General features: G+C 37.5%; 1 protein-coding gene across 1 annotated transcript in view; it reads right to left on the minus strand.

Moving 5' to 3' along the window:
- ARB2A (ARB2 cotranscriptional regulator A) overlaps positions 1–22688 on the minus strand; it is a 354588-nt gene that overhangs the window by 93981 nt on the left and 237919 nt on the right. Inside the window, exon 9 of the mRNA XM_065406106.1 lies at positions 1590–1706. Coding sequence (XP_065262178.1) covers positions 1590–1706 — 117 coding nt within the window. The remainder of the gene's footprint in view (positions 1–1589; positions 1707–22688) is intronic.

Raw genomic sequence — 22688 nt, forward strand, 5'->3', positions numbered from 1 at the left:
GCCTGTAAGAAATAAGTATTCTCGAAAGCGGTGTCAAGATATGTAAATGGATGATTTGTTTTATCATTCATCACAGCTCCTAATAAATTCAAAAATCATGACTTCTACAGGTACTAAAAATAGGCCACCAATGATACAGGCGAGATAGCTTCAATGAAGAATGACTTTTTAAACAATTCATTCTTTCAATGACAGCAATTAGCACTACAGACAGGCAGTGATTAGGTGTACATTTTAATTATTATTATTCATTCTACCAGTAGCCCTAAACCTGATTAAGTAAGAGATAGCTAGGTGATATGTTAGTCTTACTACCACTCACCTACACTTCACATATGTAAAAATACTTCTTATAGGAGATTTCCAATGCTAATGTAAAGTTATGACACTCCATCCACGTTTTAGGCCATTAATCATGTTACTTATTCTTTAACATCTACTTTCTGTAAATGAAATTAAAGGTAATGTACTTGTCTCATTCACACTAAATGTTCAGAGAAAAATGAGTTGTCAGCTTCAAATGATAGGACTTAACATTTTCAGTTTTACTGTGTAACATATATTTTAAGGGTTTGATTTCCCATAAAAAATGGGGATTTTTCTGACAGAGCCTAGAGGGGTTAGTATTCTTTATATTTTTAACATTTAAGTCAGAGCTGTCAGACTGCATCCCAGGTGATTCTCTATTCCCATCAGTCATGGCCTATAAAACTATAAGGTTAAGTTAGGAATAGGCAGTCTATAAACAATGTTTCACTAAATCCACAGGAAAACTCACTCCTATTAAAAAGTACAGGATACATTAGCTTATATTAGCACTATATATTGCTTGTTTTAAAATTTCAAAATAAGAATAGATAAATACAGAAAACATTCCCAATGACAACACTATGACCTTTATTTGATCAGGAACACAGATTCACAAACAAGAGTTTAGTTGATCTCACATTACAAATTATTTCTCTCTTTTTTAATTGCAGCTAGCCCATACTTAATAAATGTATATAGTTATATTCTACCCACAGAAAAAAAGTTGTGCTTGCTGGCCATAAACCAATATCCGGTTAACCTCAGATCAACTAGCAGTTCCCATAGTACAGAAGTAATAAGAATGCTTTGCCCTTTCACCGAAGGATCTTTAAAGTACTTTATAAACAATTAAAACTCATAACACTTGTGTGAGGTGGATAAATTTACAGGAGTTCTACAGATCATAAACTGAGGCACAAAAAGGTTAAAGGACTTGCTCCACAAAGCAAACAGATTCAGAATCCAGGAGTCCTAAGTGCCTCCTAGTACCCTACTCTGTGACCAGATCATGTGCCTTACATGATATTTGTGTATACCTTGCTGTATAGTAGAAAAGAAAACTACAGTCAGTTTTGATTGGTTTTCACTGGTGACTGAGTTCCCAAAATGTTTTTAATTGAAATTATTTCAGGGACAGATGTAGGCATGCTGTTTACACAGTTCTTTAAAAATGCTTTCTTGTGTATCTTAAAGAAATGGAAGCGGTCAGTATTTAAATACATGTTTGTAGAATCATATATAGCAGTGTCTGCCCCAACTCTTTTAAAAACCATTCTCACCTCTCGCATCCATTCTCGAATAGTTTTGCCAGCTTCTTGATGCCACACATTGTGAACAGAGTCTGTCAACGCCACAGCAGTTACCTTATTCTTTACATCTGCCTCTCGTTGAATCATCTGTTAAAAAATATGGGCTTTAAGTTCTTTTTTCACTTGAATGGTGTCTGATTAGTGACAGATAATGATTTTAAATTAAAAAAGCGAGAGTAATACAAGTTGACTTCACTTGTTTTAAAGTTTATACAAATCCTAACAGTTCCAGACATACAGAAAGACCTAATATTTTTTGATAAAAGAAATAATACTAACTTTTAACTCACTGAACTATTCCGTCCTATTATTTTCCATGTGGCTTGACAATTCTAGGATGAAAGGTATCATAGTGAAAAAATGGAAGATTCCCTGAGGACACCTTTTACAAGTTTTTTCAAGTTCCTATTTCTGTGCTTCAGGGAAGCTGGAACCCGTGGTTCACTGTAAGCTACTCATGACTATCATCTACTAATTTTCAGTAGATTGCTGTAGTTTTTCTGATGTACAATCTTACTTTGACTTGTATGGGTTTTTTTTCTTTTTCTATCCAATTTAGCTGCCCTGCGCTCCTATTATGGTCCCAGAATTCTTTGTGGTCTCTCTCATGCACACTATCATCAGAGCCTATCAATATTATTTTGTTTGCTAATATACTTGCCTCCATTAAAATTTGACCCAATGACATATCTAAATGATGTGATTACTAAAAATAATAAAATGATTGCTGCAAATAACACACATGAATTGACAAAGATGCTCTAGAACTCAACACTGGTCTTCAGGATAAAGGGACTGCAAAGGAAGAGTGATATCAAAAACAGACAAAAGTTTTTAATCTCCTGACCCTAATTGGTAAAAAACAGATCAAAGAAAGTGTAATGAATTATAGTTATAGAAACTGCATTTCACAACTATTATTTTCACCATTGTGTATGTTGTACTAAATGTCATTATTTTTCCAACTTCCTCTCATGTAATGGCTACATGGACAATTTCTCTCTATAAAGCCAGCCCTTCTTTGTTAATAGAATCAACTATTTTTCAACATAATAGACTACTTCTCTGAAATGACGAGAGACCATTAAAATGGAGTTGTGAATGACTTTTCATATCATCAACAGACATGAACATTGAAATCCATACTTTTGATACAGAAGCAATGTTTGCCAACATCCTGTACAAACTGTCTTGCTCTTTCTATTTCTGCTAAACAGTACTGTAGACATGCACATCCTTTTCACTGAGCACTACTAATATTACCACCAAATCACCTCTGCATTTCCACATCTTAAATTGTCATGTTTCATGTTTTCCACTTATGCATTTTTTAAAATGAATGTAATGAAAATAATACTCTGGCTAGCTGGAAAATATTCACCATCACTGCAAAGTGAACCTAGAAATTCCCATACCAGGTCAGACCAGTGGTTCTTTACCTATCTCTGATAGTGGCCAGTACTAGATGGTTCAGAGGAAAGTCCAAGATACCTTGGAGAATTTTGTAAAAACATTCAGCTTGTTTTGATCAAAGATATGAATGGTATGAGGGTTATAGCTAAAATTATTAGATTTTCTATCATTGTATAAGGCCCCAAATAGGCTCAAATTCTATAAAACACATGAAGATGTTGATTCTTCATACAATATAGAAATCACCTGTTCCAAAACCACCTTGCTCTTCTTACACACCCTGTCAAGAGTCAGGTCAAAAGACCCATATGAGCAGAGTCACTGTAGTATACCAAATCCTGGGTCATACCATTCTATTTGAAGATTAAGCGGGTGATCCATCAGTTCCAGGAACCAAAACCTTCTGGGACAGCCAAAGGCTAACAACAGTGATGTGCTGGAGGGAGCTCCCAGGTGAAAGTTCTGCTACTAAACTGAAGGGAAGGCTACAGAAATTTCACTACCTCTTATGGAGCTTGCCTCCTCTCTGGATACTGTTAAATAACCCTTGCAAGAGATGATTTACCTCTAGAGTTCATAAATATACTTTTGGACAGTATTTCCCCCCTCCCTTTGTTGTGGTGGAAATGCTGATTGCACCAACTGACTTATCCTTTAAAAACAATTCCAAGGGAAGGATACCTACACACTGCCCCTACAAGATCTTCATACCCAGCTTCCCTAAATTATACAGTTTGAACAATGTACTGTACTATCAATATACTCTGTTTAGCTTTCAGAAACACAGAGCACACTTTTTCAGCAACTGAAAATGAGTTCTTATGTGGGTAGGTAAATCTAACTTAGCTAGATCATAATATGTTCTTATACAATTAGAGACCCATTCTGATAATCTTGGTGAGGAAACTGATCCTTTCACTTTCACAATGGCTACGAACAATCTAGGTGTGTTCCTGAATGGTTTTGTCCTGATATGGTAATATGACAGTGCCCTTACTAAATCAAGTGTATGAAGTCTAGCTTCCCCCAAGATGGAATGAGGTTTGGGTAAGAAAACTGGAAGATGAATAAATTGGTTCACATGGAATTCTGAAACAACTTTAAGCAGGAATTTGGGATGAGGCCTGAGAATAATCCTGTCCTTATGAATCACTGTATAAGGGGGACCCACCCTGAGGGTCTGAATCGCCCCTACTTGTCAAGAGGATATAATGGCTACTAAAAAAAATAGTCTTCACTGTTAGATGGTACAGGGAACAAAGGGAGAGTCTGTCAACTCTGTTAATACTATATTGAGGTTCCCAAGAGGGAGATGACTCCAAAATTGGAGGGAAAACATGAATAAGGCTCTTAAGGAATCTAGCCACTGTAGGGTAAGAAAATACAGTGTGGCCCTGAATACGAAAGAGGGTGATGTGCAAATATTCCTAAGGAACAATCAGAAAGTCCAGATTGTTTCAGAGCTAGTAAATAGTCCAATATCACTGAAATGAGTGTTGTCAAGAGAGAGAGAGAGCTAGTGCTGAGATGACCAAATATAAAATCTCTTCTGCTAAGCTTTATAAGTCAGTCTAGCTGAGGCTTTCCTGCTTTGGAGCAGAAAGTTTTGAACTTCAGCTGAACAGCTTCTTTTGGTGAACGTCAGCCAGCTGGTATAGCATCTCACTGCTGTGCTGCAAAACTGTTGGGCAGAACAGGCAAAATGATCAGCAGCTACCACTGAGAAGCTTACCAGATCTGAATTCCAGAATTGCCTGGCCTGTGCTAGGACTATCATGGTCCTCGATCCAGTATCTTGCCTAAATCCTCAGGACCATCAATATCACAGAGATCGGGGGGGGGGGGGGGACGCATACATTAGTCCCAGTGTCCAGGGATTCAAAAAGGCATCTAACAGAGAGTCTAGATGGGAGCCCCTCTGGAGCAGAACACTTGGCATTTCTCAGTCTGTGGCACATAAGTCTATTGTGCTGACATTAAACATCACAGCTATGCATTAATTATGTCAACATATATTCAAAAATTTGAGAAAGGTTATTAAACTATGTCTCTATTTCTATAGGACTCCACCAATCAAAATTTATCCTCTACAGCTGTTGGTATAAGAGCTCTCTGGGGCTTCTGGCACACTTAGCCCTTCCGGGCACTCCTGATTAGGAATGGGCACACTGATTCAGTCAAAATAAGAAATGGTCCAAAATTTCATCCATTTCGTGAACTGAGTATAAACTGTTTTTTAAAAATTTGAATTCGTTGGGAAGTCTCTCCTTCCTCTAGGCCTTCCACCCTCATTTGCTGATTAAGATATGATATAATATCGGTATGGAGTACTTGTGGCACCTTAGAGACTAACAAATTTATTTGAGCATAAACTTTCGTGGGCTACAGCCCACTTCTTCGGATGCATGGATATGGTATTCCTCAGGTTTCAATGAACACCCAAATGGGCACAAATTCTCCGTAGACGTGCTGGGCTCTGTGAATTGTTTGTAAAAGTAATGGGGCAGGGGAAGGACAGAAGAATTCACAGCCGGGGAGCAATTGGGAGAATTTTCTCTGAAGACCCCTCCATATAGAGGGGGGACATAGTGCTTATTTCTAAAGACTCTAGTTGCTCACCTGGGAGAAGGGATATGCCTGTAAGCCCTTCCTATGACTCTTTCAAATCTTCACTTCACTCACACTCATAAAAGCAAAGTAGTTAGTCCATCCTAGAGCAGGATTAACTTCTGCTTTATGACTGGCATTTGAATGAGCTTTCCTCTTCCCCGGAGAAACACTCCATTTGATCAAGTAGCAGGTTTGGCTGGGTTGGTGCAAAAAAATGTTAAGGATATTACAATAAGTATAAACCAACAAATGTTCACCTGGCCAGCGAATTTCATTGTTTTCAGGGGTTTAAGTGATTACAGGAGTGTGACATTAAAGTAGTATTTTTGTGGCAATACACAAAATATTGCTGGTACTATTTTGTGAATGGTGCAAATAAAACTCACAATACAATTCTTTGGTATAAAGGCCTCAGGCTGCAACTCTATTAAAACTTTAAACTTAATAAAACAGTTACCCAGCCTCTTTCAGTCCCTGCAATTTTAATACAGGGCTTATAGGAGAAAAGCCTTTGAGGAGCTATAATAAACCTAAAGAACATCAAGTTCCCAACACACTTTCCTTGCTGATTTGTGTTACAGAATAACTTGCTACAGGGCTTGCTTGCTTCTAAGTGTGGAGTCACTATTGTCTGCCATAGTCCACCTCTAATTACCAAACCTGAGGCCAATTTGGGGTACCAGGTTAAAACACAGACCACTCCCACCAGTGCCATAGGAACCAGGTAGTGGTACACAAACTGAAATACCAGTCATATTGGTAGAAATCTGACTCAGAGTCTCTAACTGAGCCTCGTCAAAGCAACTACAAATTGAGCAATCTAGTCCTCTGGAATGGGACCCACTACCGTCAGTCTAAAACATGATCCAAAGTATAGAAAGCTCACAAACTCATCTAACATCTTCATCTGATGTCTGGGGCTACAGATCTTTCTGTCAACCTGCCTGCCATTGGTCACCATCTACGAGATTTGATAATAGCTCCTCGTTGGTCTCCCAAAGCCTGTTAGAAACCTGTCACCTATAAATGAGATAAAATGTTGGCACTCTGATTAAAATCTGATAGATATAAAGTTTTCCTAAGTAGAAGGCACAGAGATTTTGCTCTCTGCTAGAGCTCAGTCAAGACACTCACCCCAAAGGCATCTACTAGAGGAGAGAAAAGCCATACATTATTATTGACATTCTGATAAATTAGCTGGAGAAATGCAGGCTTGACAGAACTACCATTAAGTGGATACATAATTGGTTAAATAATTGCAAACAAAGAGTAACTATTAATGGAATAATGTCAGATTGGAGGGAGGTCTCAAGTGGAATTCCACAGGGATCTGTTCTGGGTCCAGTATTATTTAACTGCTTTATTAAACACCTGGATGTAGGTATAGAGAGCATACTGATCAAGCTAGCAGATGACACAAAGCTGGGTAGGGGGTTGCCAAAACTTCAGAAGATCAAGCTAAAATTCAGAGGGATCTTGATAAATTGGAGAACTGGGCTATAGACAACAAAATTAAATTCAGGAAAGACAAATATAAGGTGCTACATTTCGGGAAGAAAAACAAAATTAACAAATATATAATGGAGGAAAACTGGCTTGGCTGCAGCACTGCTGAGAAGGATCTGGGAGTTGTGGTGGATCACAGCATCACCATGAGTCACCAGTGTGACACTGTTGCAAAAAAAGCAAATGCAATTTTAGGTTGCATTAACAGAGGCATAACATGCAAGTCACAGGATGTGATAGTACCTCTCTACTCAGTGTTGGTTACGTCTCAGCTGGAGTATTGTGTCCAATTTTTGTCATCAATGTACAGAAAGGATGTAGAGAAACTGGAAAAGATCCAGAGGCGAGTGACAAAGATGATCAAAGGGATGGAATGCAAGCCATACGAGCAAAGGCTGAAGGAACTGGGTATGTTTAGTTTAGAAAAGAGGAGATTAAGTGGGGATATATAGTGGTCTTCAGATACTTGAAAGGCTGCCACAAAAGAGATGGAGAAAAGTTGTTCTCTTTTGCCACAGAGGGCAGGACATGAGGCAATGGGTTCAAACTACAGCATAGCAGATTTAGGTTAAATCTCAAGAAAACCTTCCTAACTGTACGAATGGTAGAACAATGGAACAGAATGCTTCAGTAGGTTGTGGAAGCTTCTTCACTGGAGGTTTTCAAAAGTAGGCTGGATAGCCATTGGTCTTGGATGGTTTAGACACAACAAATCCTGCATCTTGGCAGTGGGTTAGACTAGATGACCCCTGTGGTACCTTCTAACCCTATGATTCTATGATTTAATGGATAATTTGCCTCCAGCTAATATTTTCAATGAAGGTATTTGCTGGGCTACCATTAAAGAGTCTTATCTGGTAGGGAACCATACAGAACCATGGAAGAAGAGACTTGAATTGGCTGCATTGCACTGGATTGGCAAACTGGTACTTTATCCTGGTAACAGCCATCTTATGCGCCAGATCTAAGCTTTCAGTTTTTAAAAAAGTCTCTATCCCTCATAGCTTTGAAGAAAACTTAGAAAATGTGACTAGAGGGTAAACCAAAATAGTAAGGTCTGTCTCAGGGCATGTCTACATGGCAGCTAGGAGATGTGAGTCCCAGCTCAGGGGGACATATGTGTATTACCTCTGCTTGAGCTAGCACACTGAAAATAGCAGTGTGGCCAGACTGGCACAGGCAGTGGCTCAGGCTAGCTACCTGAACCCAGGGGGTCAGGCTGGATTGTACTTGGCCAGCTAACCCAAGCTGCCACCTGTACCACCATGGCCACACTACTATTTTTAGCACATTAGCTCAAGCAGAATTAGTGTATTAGGTATTGTCTACCTGTGCTGGGAATCACACTTCTGCTGCTTTTAACTCTTTAACACTCTTAACTACTTCACTGCTGATGAAAGCACGGAAGAAAGAAGAGGGAAAACTGTATTGAAAAGTCTCGAGTATATAGTCTACTGAGTGGTGTCTCATGTTGGTGTGCCAAGTTGGTAGCGGTTGGGCTGTGGAAGGAACTTGGGAGAGTACCTTCACATAGTATTTTCCTGGCCTGCAAGGCACTGTGTAGGTATTTGAATACCATATCTAGTAAAGTAGCAAGTTGTTCGGCCACTCAGATTTAAGAAGAGGCTTGAGAGAATGAGGAAAAAAGCTCAAAGGGTCTAGTGTCACATTATGGAAGAAAGATCTAAAAGTAGGGGAAATTCACACTAAACAGAGAGAAAGAGAGAGAGAGAGAGAGAGAGAGAGAGAGAGAGAGAGATAATGAGAAACTTTTGCTCCTTGTCTCCCAAGCTCTCAAGTGTAGTGTCCCACCAGTCTCAGTCTTGTCTACTAGACTATTCAACATCTAAATGAAGCATTGGGAGAGCTAAGTAAACAGCACAGGCTCACTGCCAGTGCTAACTTTTTATCTTATTCTTCCCTATTCTTCTTGTTCCCCTGGCTCTGACTGCCAACCTTTCTGGCTCCTTTCTCCTACTGACTTGGACCTGTGAACTTACCAGTACACCTACTGCTGTGAAGAAAGCTTCAGATTCTGGTGGGGTGGGCTACCAAATCCTCCTGACAATCTTTTGTGAGTCAATTCACCTTGTAAGCCAATTACCATGAGACTAGGTTTAAGGCCTCTGATCCACATGCAGGCTAAACTTACGAAAACTCTCTACTAGCCATTGTCAAGCAAAAAACCGAGGGAATGGTAGACGGGACAACAAGAGAAGAGAGAGAGAAGAACCTATTTCTTGCCATGATCTACAACCCTGTCTAGAACAGGAAAATAGGCCACATTTGAAAACATGTTACATACCACAACTTTAAACTGAGTTTGCAACTAGTGTAGATATAGTTTAACAACTTTTAAAAAGTGCTAGCTATTCTAGTTGACAATATGTGGGAACCTATGGTTGATCAGCTAATGTGTTTTCAAAGGTGCTAAAACCTTGTCTACGCTAAGTGCTGAACAGTGTTTAAAATGTTAATGATCATTTTAAAACACTATCTATTTTCCTAGCCCAGATAGGGACTTAAGTAGGGTCCATACCATGCCCAAAGGACCAGAGTCTAAGGACTCATCTACATACACTATTGGCACTGATTTAATTTAAGATATGATTTTAAACTCATTCCGTTAAAACCAGTGCCAAAGGATGTGTGGACACTTTTATTTCAGTTTAAACCAAGCTTATATTGATTGATCTTAAATCAATTAGGAAGAGGTTTAAGCTAAAGAGAAATAACCCCCTCAAACAGAAATAAGAGTACTTCTACAGGAGTTTGGACTAGTTTAACTAATTCTTTAATCTTTATACTCCCCTCTTCTCTTCTGGCTATGTCTGTGTGGTAATTATACTTTGAAAAGTCAGTGTTTAATGCACACAAAATGCACCCCTCTTCTTGGCTGCTCAGATGGAGACTCTACTTTCCCTCTCTTCCCTTCTAAAGTAAGTGAACTGCCATCCCTGTCTTGACTCCCCCACTTCCTTGCCTTGCTGCCCCCTATGGTTCTCTTCTTCCCTGTACCCAGATGTACCACATCCTTGACTCCCTCCATCCCCTGGCTCACTGCCTTCAGGGCTTCTCCTCCACCCAGATCCCAAGTACAGGAGAAGTTCCAAGGCAGCAGGAAGCAGGGAATGTTGCTGTTGAGTCTGGGGCTCTTGACCCAGCAGCAGCCTTTCCCTGAGTCCCCTCTCCACTGCCTTCCACTGTCCCAGGACCCTCTCTGTGCTACAGGATCATACATTGAAGGCAAGACTCAGTGGCAGGGCAGGTCTATGTCCTTAGCCCCAAGGCTCTTGCACACAGCTCTGCTGAGCCCTGAAGGTCATGGGATTGGAGGAGCTTCTTGTGAAAGCTCCTCCTACAGGCTCTAAATTCCAATGACTGGCCATCAGTTCACAAAAGTTGGTAATACTACAATACTGCCTTCTGCTGGCTGCTCAGAGGAGACACCCTTTCCCCACCATCACCCCCAGGTTGGAAAAGTTGCCATTCTCTCCATCTCTCACATCCATCACTGTCCTCGACATTCCCCTCAGCCTCCCTATTGCCCCCCCCACATCCTCCTTCAACCCCTAAATCTGCCTCTTGCTCACCCCAGTGCCCTCATTAAGGGCAGCCTCACTTCCACATGACTGTAAGGAAATGGCAGCCATCTTGCTGGCTTTAGCTTCACTGACAAAAATAGGAATAGTGGCAATTTTGAATAAGGGAAAATTTGTGAGTTGGCAGTATTTCATCATGTTTTCAAGAGACAGATAAAAAACAACAAAAATCACTAGTCACAATAAAATTGCAAGAGTTGGCAATACAGCAAAAGAAGCAACCTGAATCCAGAATATGCAGTTTTCTGATTTTTATAGAATAAGACTAAAATAGATATAACATTATCATAACTAGCTATTATCTTTGGAAAATCATGGGAGATGGGAGAGATTCCAGAAGACTGGAAAAGGGCAAATATAGTGCCCATCTATAAAAAGGGAAATAAAAACAACCCAGGAAACTACAGACCAGTTAGTTTAACTTCTGTGCCAGGGAAGATAATGGAGCAAGTAATTAAGGAAATCATCTGCAAACACTTGGAAGGTGGTAAGGTGATAGGGAACAGCCAGCATGGATTTGTAAAGAACAAATCATGTCAAACCAATCTGATAGCTTTCTTCGATAGGATAACGAGTCTTGTGGATAAGGGAGAAGCTGTGGATGTGGTATACCTAGACTTTAGTAAGGCATTTGATACGGTCTCGCATGATATTCTTATCGACAAACTAGGCAAATACAATTTAGATGGGGCTACTATAAGGTGGGTGCATAACTGGCTGGATAACCGTACTCAGAGAGTTGTTATTAATGGTTCCCAATCCTGCTGGAAAGGCATAACGAGTGGGGTTCCGCAGGGGTCTGTTTTGGGACCGGCTCTGTTCAATATCTTCATTAACGACTTAGATATTGGCATAGAAAGTACACTTATTAAGTTTGCGGATGATACCAAACTGGGAGGGATTGCAACTGCTTTGGAGGACAGGGTCATAATTCAAAATGATCTGGACAAATTGGAGAAATGGTCTGAGTTAAACAGGATGAAGTTTAACAAAGACAAATGCAAAGTGCTCCACTTAGGAAGGAACAATCAGTTTCACACATACAGAATGGGAAGAGACTGTCTAGGAAGGAGTACGGCAGAAAGGGATCTAGGGGTTATAGTGGACCACAAGCTAAATATGAGTCAACAGTGTGATGCTGTTGCAAAAAAAGCAAACATGATTCTGGGATGTATTAACAGGTGTGTTGTGAGCAAGACACGAGAAGTCATTCTTCCGCTCTACTCTGCTCTGGTTACGCCTCAGCTGGAGTATTGTGTCCAGTTCTGGGCACCGCATTTCAAGAAAGATGTGGAGAAATTGGAAAGGGTCCAGAGAAGAGCAACAAGAATGATTAAAGGTCTTGAGAACATGACCTATGAAGGAAGGCTGAAAGAATTGGGTTTGTTTAGTTTGGAAAAGAGAAGACTGAGAGGGGACATGATAGCAGTTTTCAGGTATCTAAAAGGGTGTCATAAGGAGGAGGGAGAAAACTTGTTCACCTTAGCCTCTGAGGATAGAACAAGAAGCAATGGGCTTAAACTGCAGCAAGGAAGGTCTAGGTTGGACATTAAGAAAAAGTTCCTAACTGTCAGGGTGGTTAAACACTGGAATAAATTGCCTAGGGAGGTTGTGGAATCTCCATCTCTGGAGATATTTAAGAGTAGGTTAGATAAATGTCTATCAGGGATGGTCTAGACAGTATTTGGTCCTGCCATGCGGGCAGGGGACTGGACTCGATGACCTCTCGAGGTCCCTTCCAATCCGAGAATCTATGAATCTATTACTCTGTTGTATTTTGTGTGATCTAAAGCTATTGTATTCAAATAAATATATATAACAAATTTGTGAGAATGAAAGAACTAATACACAAGGGTTGAAAGGGGAATGTAGGTTAAGAGGGGAATATTTTTTTAACCATCACTAAGAAAATGGCCCATAGCTAATGAGAGACAAAGCCTCAAGTGAGTTATGAAAGTCTTTCTCATATGTGTAAATTCAGAACTCGAAATCCAGAGCCCAGTTTAAAAATGACCACAATAGTGAAAATGATTTGAAATAAAACCAGGTAAAACAGTAAGTTTTATTATGTTTTAAATTTCCAAAGTGATAAAATGTTACTTCCATGTCTACAATATCCAAAGGGGTATATGTGAAATTTTTACTTCTTCTGTTTTTGTAATCAACTCTAATACTCTCTTCATGTACATATCAATTCAATGTTCTGTTTCCATGTGTTTTCTTTCATACTCTCTCTCACACACACACAACATATAGAGTATGTGCATAGCGATAATCATCAGTATGGCAAATCCTGAAGTTCTCATTCAGTTTTCAGTAAGAATTTTGGTTAAGTAAGGCCCGAATAATTATTTAAGGATTTAGTTCTATATTATCATATATTCACACAAATATACATGCACACATTATTTCTCTAAAGGTATGGAGTATAAAAGCAAAGAGCAAAGCTGGGTGTTATGCTGAGCACCTCACTGATGGACATGAAGTCTAACACCCTGGTTATTTAAACACTACCAGCTGGATTTCCACTATAGCAATAGGATAAGACAACATTCACTTTTCCTGTACTTTGAAGCTTCAACTTCAACTCTTGCAACCTTTGACTAACTTCAGGAAGGAAAAGTCTCTCCACAAGCAAGATCACTAAGGGAGAGGGTATGTAAACTGAAACTTTTGGGGTCACATAAACTCATGAAGATAACTCTCTAGTCACTGGTTAGGCAATGGCAAATTATGATTTATTATTACAGGCAGTCAGAAGAGAGCAGTAATAACTTCCTTTCCTGTTCCTGCTTAAACTGTGCTGCTATGTGCATGCTCCCTCAACAAAAAAGCCTGTGGTGTCTGTGTGCTAAAACAAACAAACAAAATAAAACAAACAAACACCTAGCAGAAGACCTAGAAACTGGAAGTTTGAAAAAGAGACCATAGTAAACCAGAGAAGGAAGTTTGATAAACAATAACTGACCATGCAGAAAATGGCTCACACCTTTTGTGAGATGGGGGAAAGAAAGGTAAAATTAGGAAGCGGCTTTTATGAAGAAGCTCTTTCATATACAGAATGGTGTTTATGAAGCAGTGTAAAGAGTATTTGAACTAGAAATGGAAATGCTTAGGTTAAAATAAAGATCTTCCAGATCAATGTATAATATAGGCCTAATTTTTAAAATCCAGCCTAATGCTCTGTGCCTGTAAACTTTCAGGCCCAAATAACTGTGGCTACAATTTTGCTGTTGAGGGAACACACACTTTGCCCTCCTAAGAGGCAGCACAGTAGAACACGAGAGAGCTTGGGAAGCACTGTTTTGGTGCTGCTTCGAGGAAGCACAGTACATCTGTGCATAGCCCAGAATACAAGGCAGTGATCAACTACCACAAATCAGACTTGAGTATTTATGGCATGCGCATACATGGTCTGTCAATAGAAATCCTGTTGGATAGCAGAAAATCCACAAAGGAAAGAAGAGTATGATTTGTTCACATTAATGTTGGCTTTTCGATAATATTTATGGTGCCTAAATTCTATGGCAATGAGTGCCTTTATAAAAGTATCAGTGAACTTTCTGAAAGTTTCTTATTTATCATATACAGTTTCTTTTATAGTGAGTTTAGCATAATTTACTTGCATGGTCTAATTCTCTCTCTCGGGCGTGCACACACACACACACACACACGACCGATATTTCTGGCATATAAAAATGTTGCTGTTCATTTATGCTGGTGTTGTTAGGAACAGAAGAAACAAGTCTGCAGATTCTGGATCATACTCCACCTTAGGTCTTTGCACTAAACTCCAAGTGATGCCTCCCAGTCTTCCCACCTGTGGTCTCCAAAGCTTTAAAAATGAGCATGCTGAAGGTCACACGTCCTATCGCTGTGTGTGAAGAACCCACCCTTCTCAATTTTCAAATCCTTACTCAAAAATAAATTGTGAAGTCCACAAATTCTAACCCATGTCAGTAAAAATTATTTCACATCCCATGATATTAAAAATATGCTGTAAAATGGAGCCTGTCTCTGGCTCTCCTGCTGCATTTCATGTTTGATTGTGTTATCTGTCTCCTAAATTGTAAGCTCTTTGAAATAGGACCATGTCTTCTTTTGTGCCTTGTACAGAACTGAGCAGACAATTGGCACTTAAAGAAACTAACCTGACAGATAGGCTTTCTTTTATGCTCTTTGTAAAAATTTAGAGTAAATAAAAAAATAAATACTAGCCTTACAGTTAGGTCACATGCAGCACCAGCAATCCTTGGTGTTTACTTTCAAAACATATTACCAATCACTGGCCAGGTACTCCAAGTGACTCACTGCTCCTAAATTCCACAAGAAATACTCTGATCCAAATGGCAACTGATTTTTACCAGTTTCTTTTTGCCTAAAGTCTCATCACACCATCAAAGTTGATCACAACAGGCTCTCTAGGGTTCTTTATTTCACCGCCACCACTGCAATTCAATTAGTTTCTAGCTTTTCAGGGTAGAGTGAAGGTTACGGACATCAGTCACATACTTCTGATAGCTCCCCGATATCCCTCTTATATTTGTCTGTATTGCTACTTTTAGTGATATACCTTATGTCAATGTGATTATATTATATCACAAGGCAAAGATTACAATGCGAATATGTCACTCCAGTATCTTTTGTTGCTTTCGGCAACTCCATCCTCCACCTTTCATAATTGGGAGGACCTTAACCTGGAGTGTGTCTTCCTTGCAAAGTGCACTCTGATATTTGGGCTAGTCTCACTTGAGGGACAAATTCTTGAAAAAACTCCCTTTATATACATAAATATCTGGGTTACATTTAGAGGCCTTAGGGATGGTCTACACCTAGTTTACGTTGATTTAACTATATTGGTGTGGAAACTGATGTAGCTAAATAGGCGCAATTTCATTTCCAAATATTTTCTTTTGACCATTTCAAAAAGTTTTGGTTTGACTTTTTGTTTCGAAACAGCATTTATGTAGACAATTAGCTGAATTTTAAAAAGAGTGAAACACAGGTGAAAATGACCTGCAATGAAAAACACACACACACACACACACACATATTTTGCGTCAAACAAAGTTATTTGTTTGATCCAAAACTAAATGAATTTATTTTTATTTTTCAGTTCAGCATGCAAACTGAAAAATCAAGATAAGTACCTTTATACCAGTATACTTGCATCCACAGGGGGTTGCATCAATTTAACATCAGCTTCTAAACCAATGCATTAAATTTGTACAAAAACTGTGTATAGACAAACCCTTAGTCTTCTCAATATTGCCAGAGAACACAAGTGAGCTTGCCTATTCCTAGAGCTCTTTTGGTGTGGCCTCAAAATAGAGAAGGCTGAGGTAACTGTTGGAATAAAATCAGGTTCCCCTGTGGAAAAAGAGTAAAGTTTCACACCAGACTTGAAAGGAAGCTTTCCTGAATTTAACAACAGCTGTGCCGTAAATGTTTAGGATTTTTGTTTTTTTCTTCCTGAAACCTATGAGTGAACTTTTAAAATGCCTGGCTTGGGTTTATAAACCTTCACTCTTGGCTGGAACAACTTTATGAAACTGGCAGTCAACTCTCACTCTTCTCACCTGTACTGCTAATCTTAGGTTCTTTTGTTTCCAGTGTTGGTCATTCCATGTGGTGAATCCCCTTCCATTTTCCTCAGTTCTTAATGTCGATGCAGACTTGAACATCAAAGGAAAAGGTGGGCAAGGATGGTGACCTATCACTCTCTAAGATGGACAGAGGGGCCATGTACAGGTAAAAGGTTTCTCCTTGCAGGAGCACTAGGGTATCTGTGCACATCTGGTTGTATTAAAATGGTCTCCGAGATTATTGTTATTTATAAAATCCTTCTGGCACTGCTCAAAAGCCCCAGTCAAGATCCCCATTCTGCTAGGAACTGTACAGAGACACAGGAAAACATGATCCTTAGCCTGAATTGCTTACAGTCTAACTAGAAACAAAACACAAGTGAGTGTAACAAATAGTAGAAGGGAAGGGGGGGGGGGAAGATAATAAGATCATGAAGTTACCTGGCTAGCTATGTGTGCAACCAGACGGTTCCCAATAATGTGAAGGTTTTATTTCCTATATAAATTGATAAATATCAGCTATCCTCATCTGCCACTCAACCTAGACTTCATTACTTAGCTTATTTCTTGCACCACAGGAAAATGGGTCTTGAGAAGGAATTTGACGAAAGTATGGGTCATAGCCTTACAGATTAGTTCAGAAATGCAGTTTGTGACCATTAAGGTCTGTTTCAGAATTGCAGGTACTATTTGCTGGACACTTACATTTGGAATGTTTGGTGAGGTGTTTTAATAAAGGCTATAACCTATTGTTTTTCCACACTGCAGATTCACATATTTTGTTCTCCCAGCAGGCTGTGGCATCAGTAAAGCAGAAGAGGTAGTTACATCATTTCAGTTTGTGCAAAAAAAGAGCTTGTTGACATGACTTGTTTAATCTATGGAGACCTAGAATCTTCATTTGAGATCGATGAAATCTCTAGCTCTGTCCTGTGTATCAGAATAACTACAGTAATACATATACAGCTTATCTGTCACATCAGAAGAAATGTTATCAGGGTTTTTTCTTCATTTAATTTTGAAAAAAATCATTTTAACATGTCATAGTTGTATGTATGATTGTGTGTATATTTATATTTAGATAGCTATATAGCGATAAAATGTAAAAACTATTTCCACATAAATGTACAAATTACACATATTAGCTAGCTATAGTTTCAGGTTCATATATTAATGAACCAGAAACAATATTCACTTTACAGTGAGCATCCTCTAGTTCTACCCATCCTAATGGTAAACATAACACTTCAAATCAGTGACAAGAAGGGCAGAATCTTTAAACTTATCATTTTGACATCTGATGATAACACTGATAAAAGATGGCACTGGAAAATTTACACTCAGAGAGCTTATACTATATATATACACTATATATAATACTTGATATTATAAAAATTCAGGATGACCTGTGCAAAATAGACGCACACCAGCACAAGTAGTAAAACTGCTAAATTATTGCCAAAAATGTTTGTTTCATGTGTGTTTATAAGTTTACAGAAAGAAACCAGTAAATAAAATGTCACTTACCTTGTATATATGTCATGAAGTGCATTAAAGGAATCAGTGTGGCAAGATAATCAATATAAAAACAAGGTATATTACTTTAAAAAAAAATACTGTTGTCAGTTTTACCCTGTAGAACATATTCCTGTATTTATAGTTTTTAAAACATTGTGAATTTTTTCCCCTTTCTTTTTCTATATACTATATATATACTATAAGCGCTCTGAGTGTAAATTCCATATATATATATATGGAAATGTACTTTGTGCTACTCTGTTTTTTAGTATTTCTCCTTATTTGAACTTTTCCAACATTTCTCTGGACATGTTTCAACTACAGAGTTCATGTAGAGAATGGGAGTCTGTGCTGTACCACAGTCTCATATCTTCCACATCATTAATACAGCATCAAAATCATTAATAAAAAGTATTTCATGTATTAGCCAAAATAAATTTGCTAATACAGTATATTTCTTCTCAGACTAAATAAGCAATAATTTTATTTGGACTTTTAAGCTGCTGCAATTTAAAAAATGTTATATTAGCGAAGTTAATCAATGCTGAAATAATTTAGAATGATACAGTTCAAATAAAATTAAAACTCACCAGTGCAATACGTAAGAAAGCTGACAACATATAGTCGTGCTAGTGAAAAGTGTAATTGACAGAATTAGAGAATAAATTCTTGTATTTAACCTTAGTCAAACCAGATGTAGCATGGGCAGTGACAGTACAAGCCTCACTCATATTGCTCCACTAATGTACTTAAAACCATTTTCTGAAGGGACCCTTTCTATTCGTTAGTAGGTAGTTTGGTCTCACTTATAGAAATATTATCAATTGAGACTGCCTGCATGGGTGCTAAATGTGATTTTCACTGGCCATAGGACTGACTCCACTAATTTATTTCATAAAGACCACTGAGAAGCCATCAGCTGGTAACAGCTTTTGGTCACTACTAAACAGGGGGCAGATTTGAACCAGTGACCTAGAAGTGAAAGACTTTGTAATCTGATTACCAATCCCTTGAGCCATACCATCCCTCTCTCTTTCATTTTTACTGATAAGAGAAAAAGAGTCTTATTACCTAAGCAACTTTTGTAGCCTATTAGCAATGCAAAAGCTTTCATTTAGTACTTAAAAAGGAATGTCTCATGGGCACGCTTATTAGACCATCTCAAGCACAGACTCTATTATTTTTCTCTATTAATTTCAAAATAAATGTATTGGTATAAAAGTGTATCACGATGCTTTTTCTGATGATTTATAGTAAAATTCTAGCTGATTATAATAGGTGCTGATGAGATGTTTTTACATAGCTGTAGAGTCAACAGATCACTTACTAGCAAACCAAGAGAAAACATGCACCTCTGTCAGCAAATATTCCAAAGTGTACAAATATATTATTGAACTATTGTGTACATAACAGCTGGTAGGCATTTTAATCATTTGTTTTTCATATCATACTGTACTTTTTTAAAGTAGACATTAAAATGAGTTTTCCTATTCTGAGGCACAACTGTTGGCGGATCTTGTAGTCTGGTAATAAAATATTATCTTAATGTACTAAGATGTTCTCCCAAATGTGCCAAAATCCAAAAAGTGCTGAAAATTATCCCCTATGCCATGAGGATGCTATTGTTTCTCCTTTTCCTCCATGGGCCTCTTCTCAAGACCTTCAGGAAGAAATCTCTAAGACCTTTTCTGTCAGTTTCCTACTTTTCTACAGACACTGTGGTGTGCACATTAACACTGCTTCCCTTTGGCTTGAGGTAATAAACAATTAGCTACAGCACAGTGGTGTGATGTTCATGTTATTCTTTGCTATACTACACCCAACCAATGTCTCAAAAATTAATGCGAGTATATCAGGATCTGAAATTAACTTTTTATAGCCAAAAGCAACATCCTGCTAGGAGAGAAAAAACCTATTATAACATTGCTGGCATCTGATGGCTTGTAGACAGTTAGTACCACCAAGAAAACATTTCAAATCATAAAATGTTGACTATAACAAAATCTGCCCCATATTGATTAATCAGTGCTTATGAACTGATAAAGCATAACTAGGTGATGCCTGTTCTTCTGAAATGACAGATCTATTACTAAAGAATAGGTAGGAATCCAAACTGTTCATGACTATTATATTATGTGGTAATAATTAGAAAAGCTACATATTAAAAACAACTTGTAGTACTGTCCTCTCAGAACACTGCAAGAACTTCTAATAGGATTTTTCATAAAATAATATATGCAGTCTGATAATACTGTAATACTTAAAAGTATATATTAGTACTATATAAGGATCAGTCATTAAAAATTACGTTAAAATTTAAAAAAAATTGTGGACTAAACAAGTATATTTCTAATTTAGCCTGTGTGTGCAAAATATGATCTGTTTTATTGGCTTGCCATTTAACATATCAATTCCCATAAATTCAGCTAATAATTTAAAGTATTATTAAAGTGGTTTCTTAATACGTATCTTACAAACTAACTAATATGAAATTGTGTCTGATATGATCTAAACTGGGCATTATTATTTTGAGCCAATGGTTCATATTGATATTAATTTTCTGACATTTGTAAGTGGTTATTGTTTACCCATAATTCTGTGATTTGCTAAACAATAATTACACAGTAATCAGTGAACAAATCCTTTTAGGATAATGTAATTGACGGATACTTTCTTTACTGAAGATATACTTTTTAACTTCCTGTTCTTGTCCTCTGCTTATCTTTCTCTTGACCTTTGTTCAAATGAATCACACTAACTCTTCAATGCTTTCTCTCACTTTCTTTCTAAAGCTGTTCATCACACTTGCTGGCTAGAAGCACAGCTGGCAAGGGATCTAAACCTCATCACAGGACAAACTTAGCCTTCTGGCTTTGCCAAGATCGACATTTCAAACTAAAATAAATAAATAAATAAAATATTACTGTATGGGATTCTGTATTTGTTTGTAAGTGCAAATGACTTCACCCATTGTATTAACACAGCATGTAGACATTAGATTAAAAACAAAATAACAAATGAATTAAACAGCCTAGAATTTCTTAATAAGAATTCCATTGTTAATTAAAGTAAGATTACAGAAATCAGCTGAGTTTTACTCACTGTCCCAAAAGAAAGCTACAACGGAGGATAAGCAGTGCCCCCTAGTGTCAATAACAACAGACAAAGTCTGAAGGGAAGTAAGCAACATTCATGGGGGATCTTATATAAAGGAAAATCTATAAATACATTTGTGTCTGAGCAGGCGTATCGTTATGAGAGTGTATACTCACATACATATATATACACATGCACACTATATTCATATATACACAACTATACACACACAGTCCACTATATACATACATATATTTACTAAATTATATACAAATATGCACACAGAGTATATATACATATTATATATATACAATCTGACATGGCCAAGATGTCTTTAGTGTTCCAGGCAGCTCAGAAAAACATTTCCACACAGAATAGCAGGCCATGCATGAAAGCGGGTGTCAGAAAGCCCAGCAGAATCACTCACTGTGAAGATGTCTAATAGGAACTGCTGAATACACAATACAGGCAGCCTGGACTGAATGACTAAATTGGAATGGCCAGAAAAGTCAGAAGGTTTGAATCAATCAGAAATTATAATTAAACCTGTAATGAGTGTTTTGACATTTTTTCCTTTTTTTGTTAATTGGAGATTAACACTATTTAGAGCTTATTAGGGTCCAATATCAACAATTTTATAATATAACTTCTATGCCTTCCAGTAAATTACCTCAATCTTTTGATACTAAAAGAAGAAGTTAACACACACTGTCTCAAAAATGTATCTCCAAAGACCAAAGTTTCACAAAAATTCAGCACATATTTTACTGAATTTGAATTAGGAAGGGATGATCCTCAGTTTTTTTGTAATAAGGTACTTTAATTTCTTTTTCATTTCATTCCAAAGAGTCTTGACAAAGAGAGAAGTTGTCTACCCATCTTGTGAATTATGGTATACATCATAAGTTCATTAGCATTTGGTTCTGCCATGAAATACAGGCAAGAGATAATAAAATAAAATAAGGAAAACAAAGACAAAAGATATAAAAGAATGATATGAGACGACACCAGTTACAGGTGGAAGGAAAAAGCCTTGAACACTATAAAAGACATATATAAGATGTCAAATAAACTATTCTTTCTATTAATGTAAAACAAATTAATATAAAGCCTGACAAGACTGCCCAATTTTATTTGCATAAAAAGTGCAAGTGACTATTTTTAAATGAATTCAGATCACAAAATGTTTGTATTATGTTTTTCCATGTAAAGCATTAATAGACATTTACTCTCATCCTTGCATTTTAAAAAGCAATGTACATAATTAGGCTTTTATGAAAAGATTACAATGTGCATTATAAATTGATTCACGTTTAAAGTGAAGAAGGCACAAAATGCATTAGTTTAGGAGACAAATTACTAGAAATGCAATGCTCAGAATGACAGGAGATACTTATTTAGACACCTTACAATAACTATTAGGGTACAATTGTGGATGAAACCTTAATTGCTTAAGATTCATTAAAATCTCTAAATCTCTATATACATTTATAAATTTAAGCTTAGATAGACTATGCAGCCATTGATAATTTTTTTTAAAAAAAGATGGAAAATTAGTTTTAATAATTAAATTTACCGATAACTTAGCATGTCACTATAGTTCAGCGACTGAAATATATGAAGCGTATTTTATTGCAGATTTTGTTATAGCCAGTGTTTATATATTTCATATATTAAACAATGAAAATTAGTCAAATATTTTTCATATGAGTCATGGTACTATCCTCTGGAGAGCTCAT

The sequence above is a fragment of the Emys orbicularis genome, chromosome 6 (assembly GCF_028017835.1).
Source record: "Emys orbicularis isolate rEmyOrb1 chromosome 6, rEmyOrb1.hap1, whole genome shotgun sequence".
Lineage (NCBI taxonomy): Eukaryota > Metazoa > Chordata > Testudines > Emydidae > Emys > Emys orbicularis.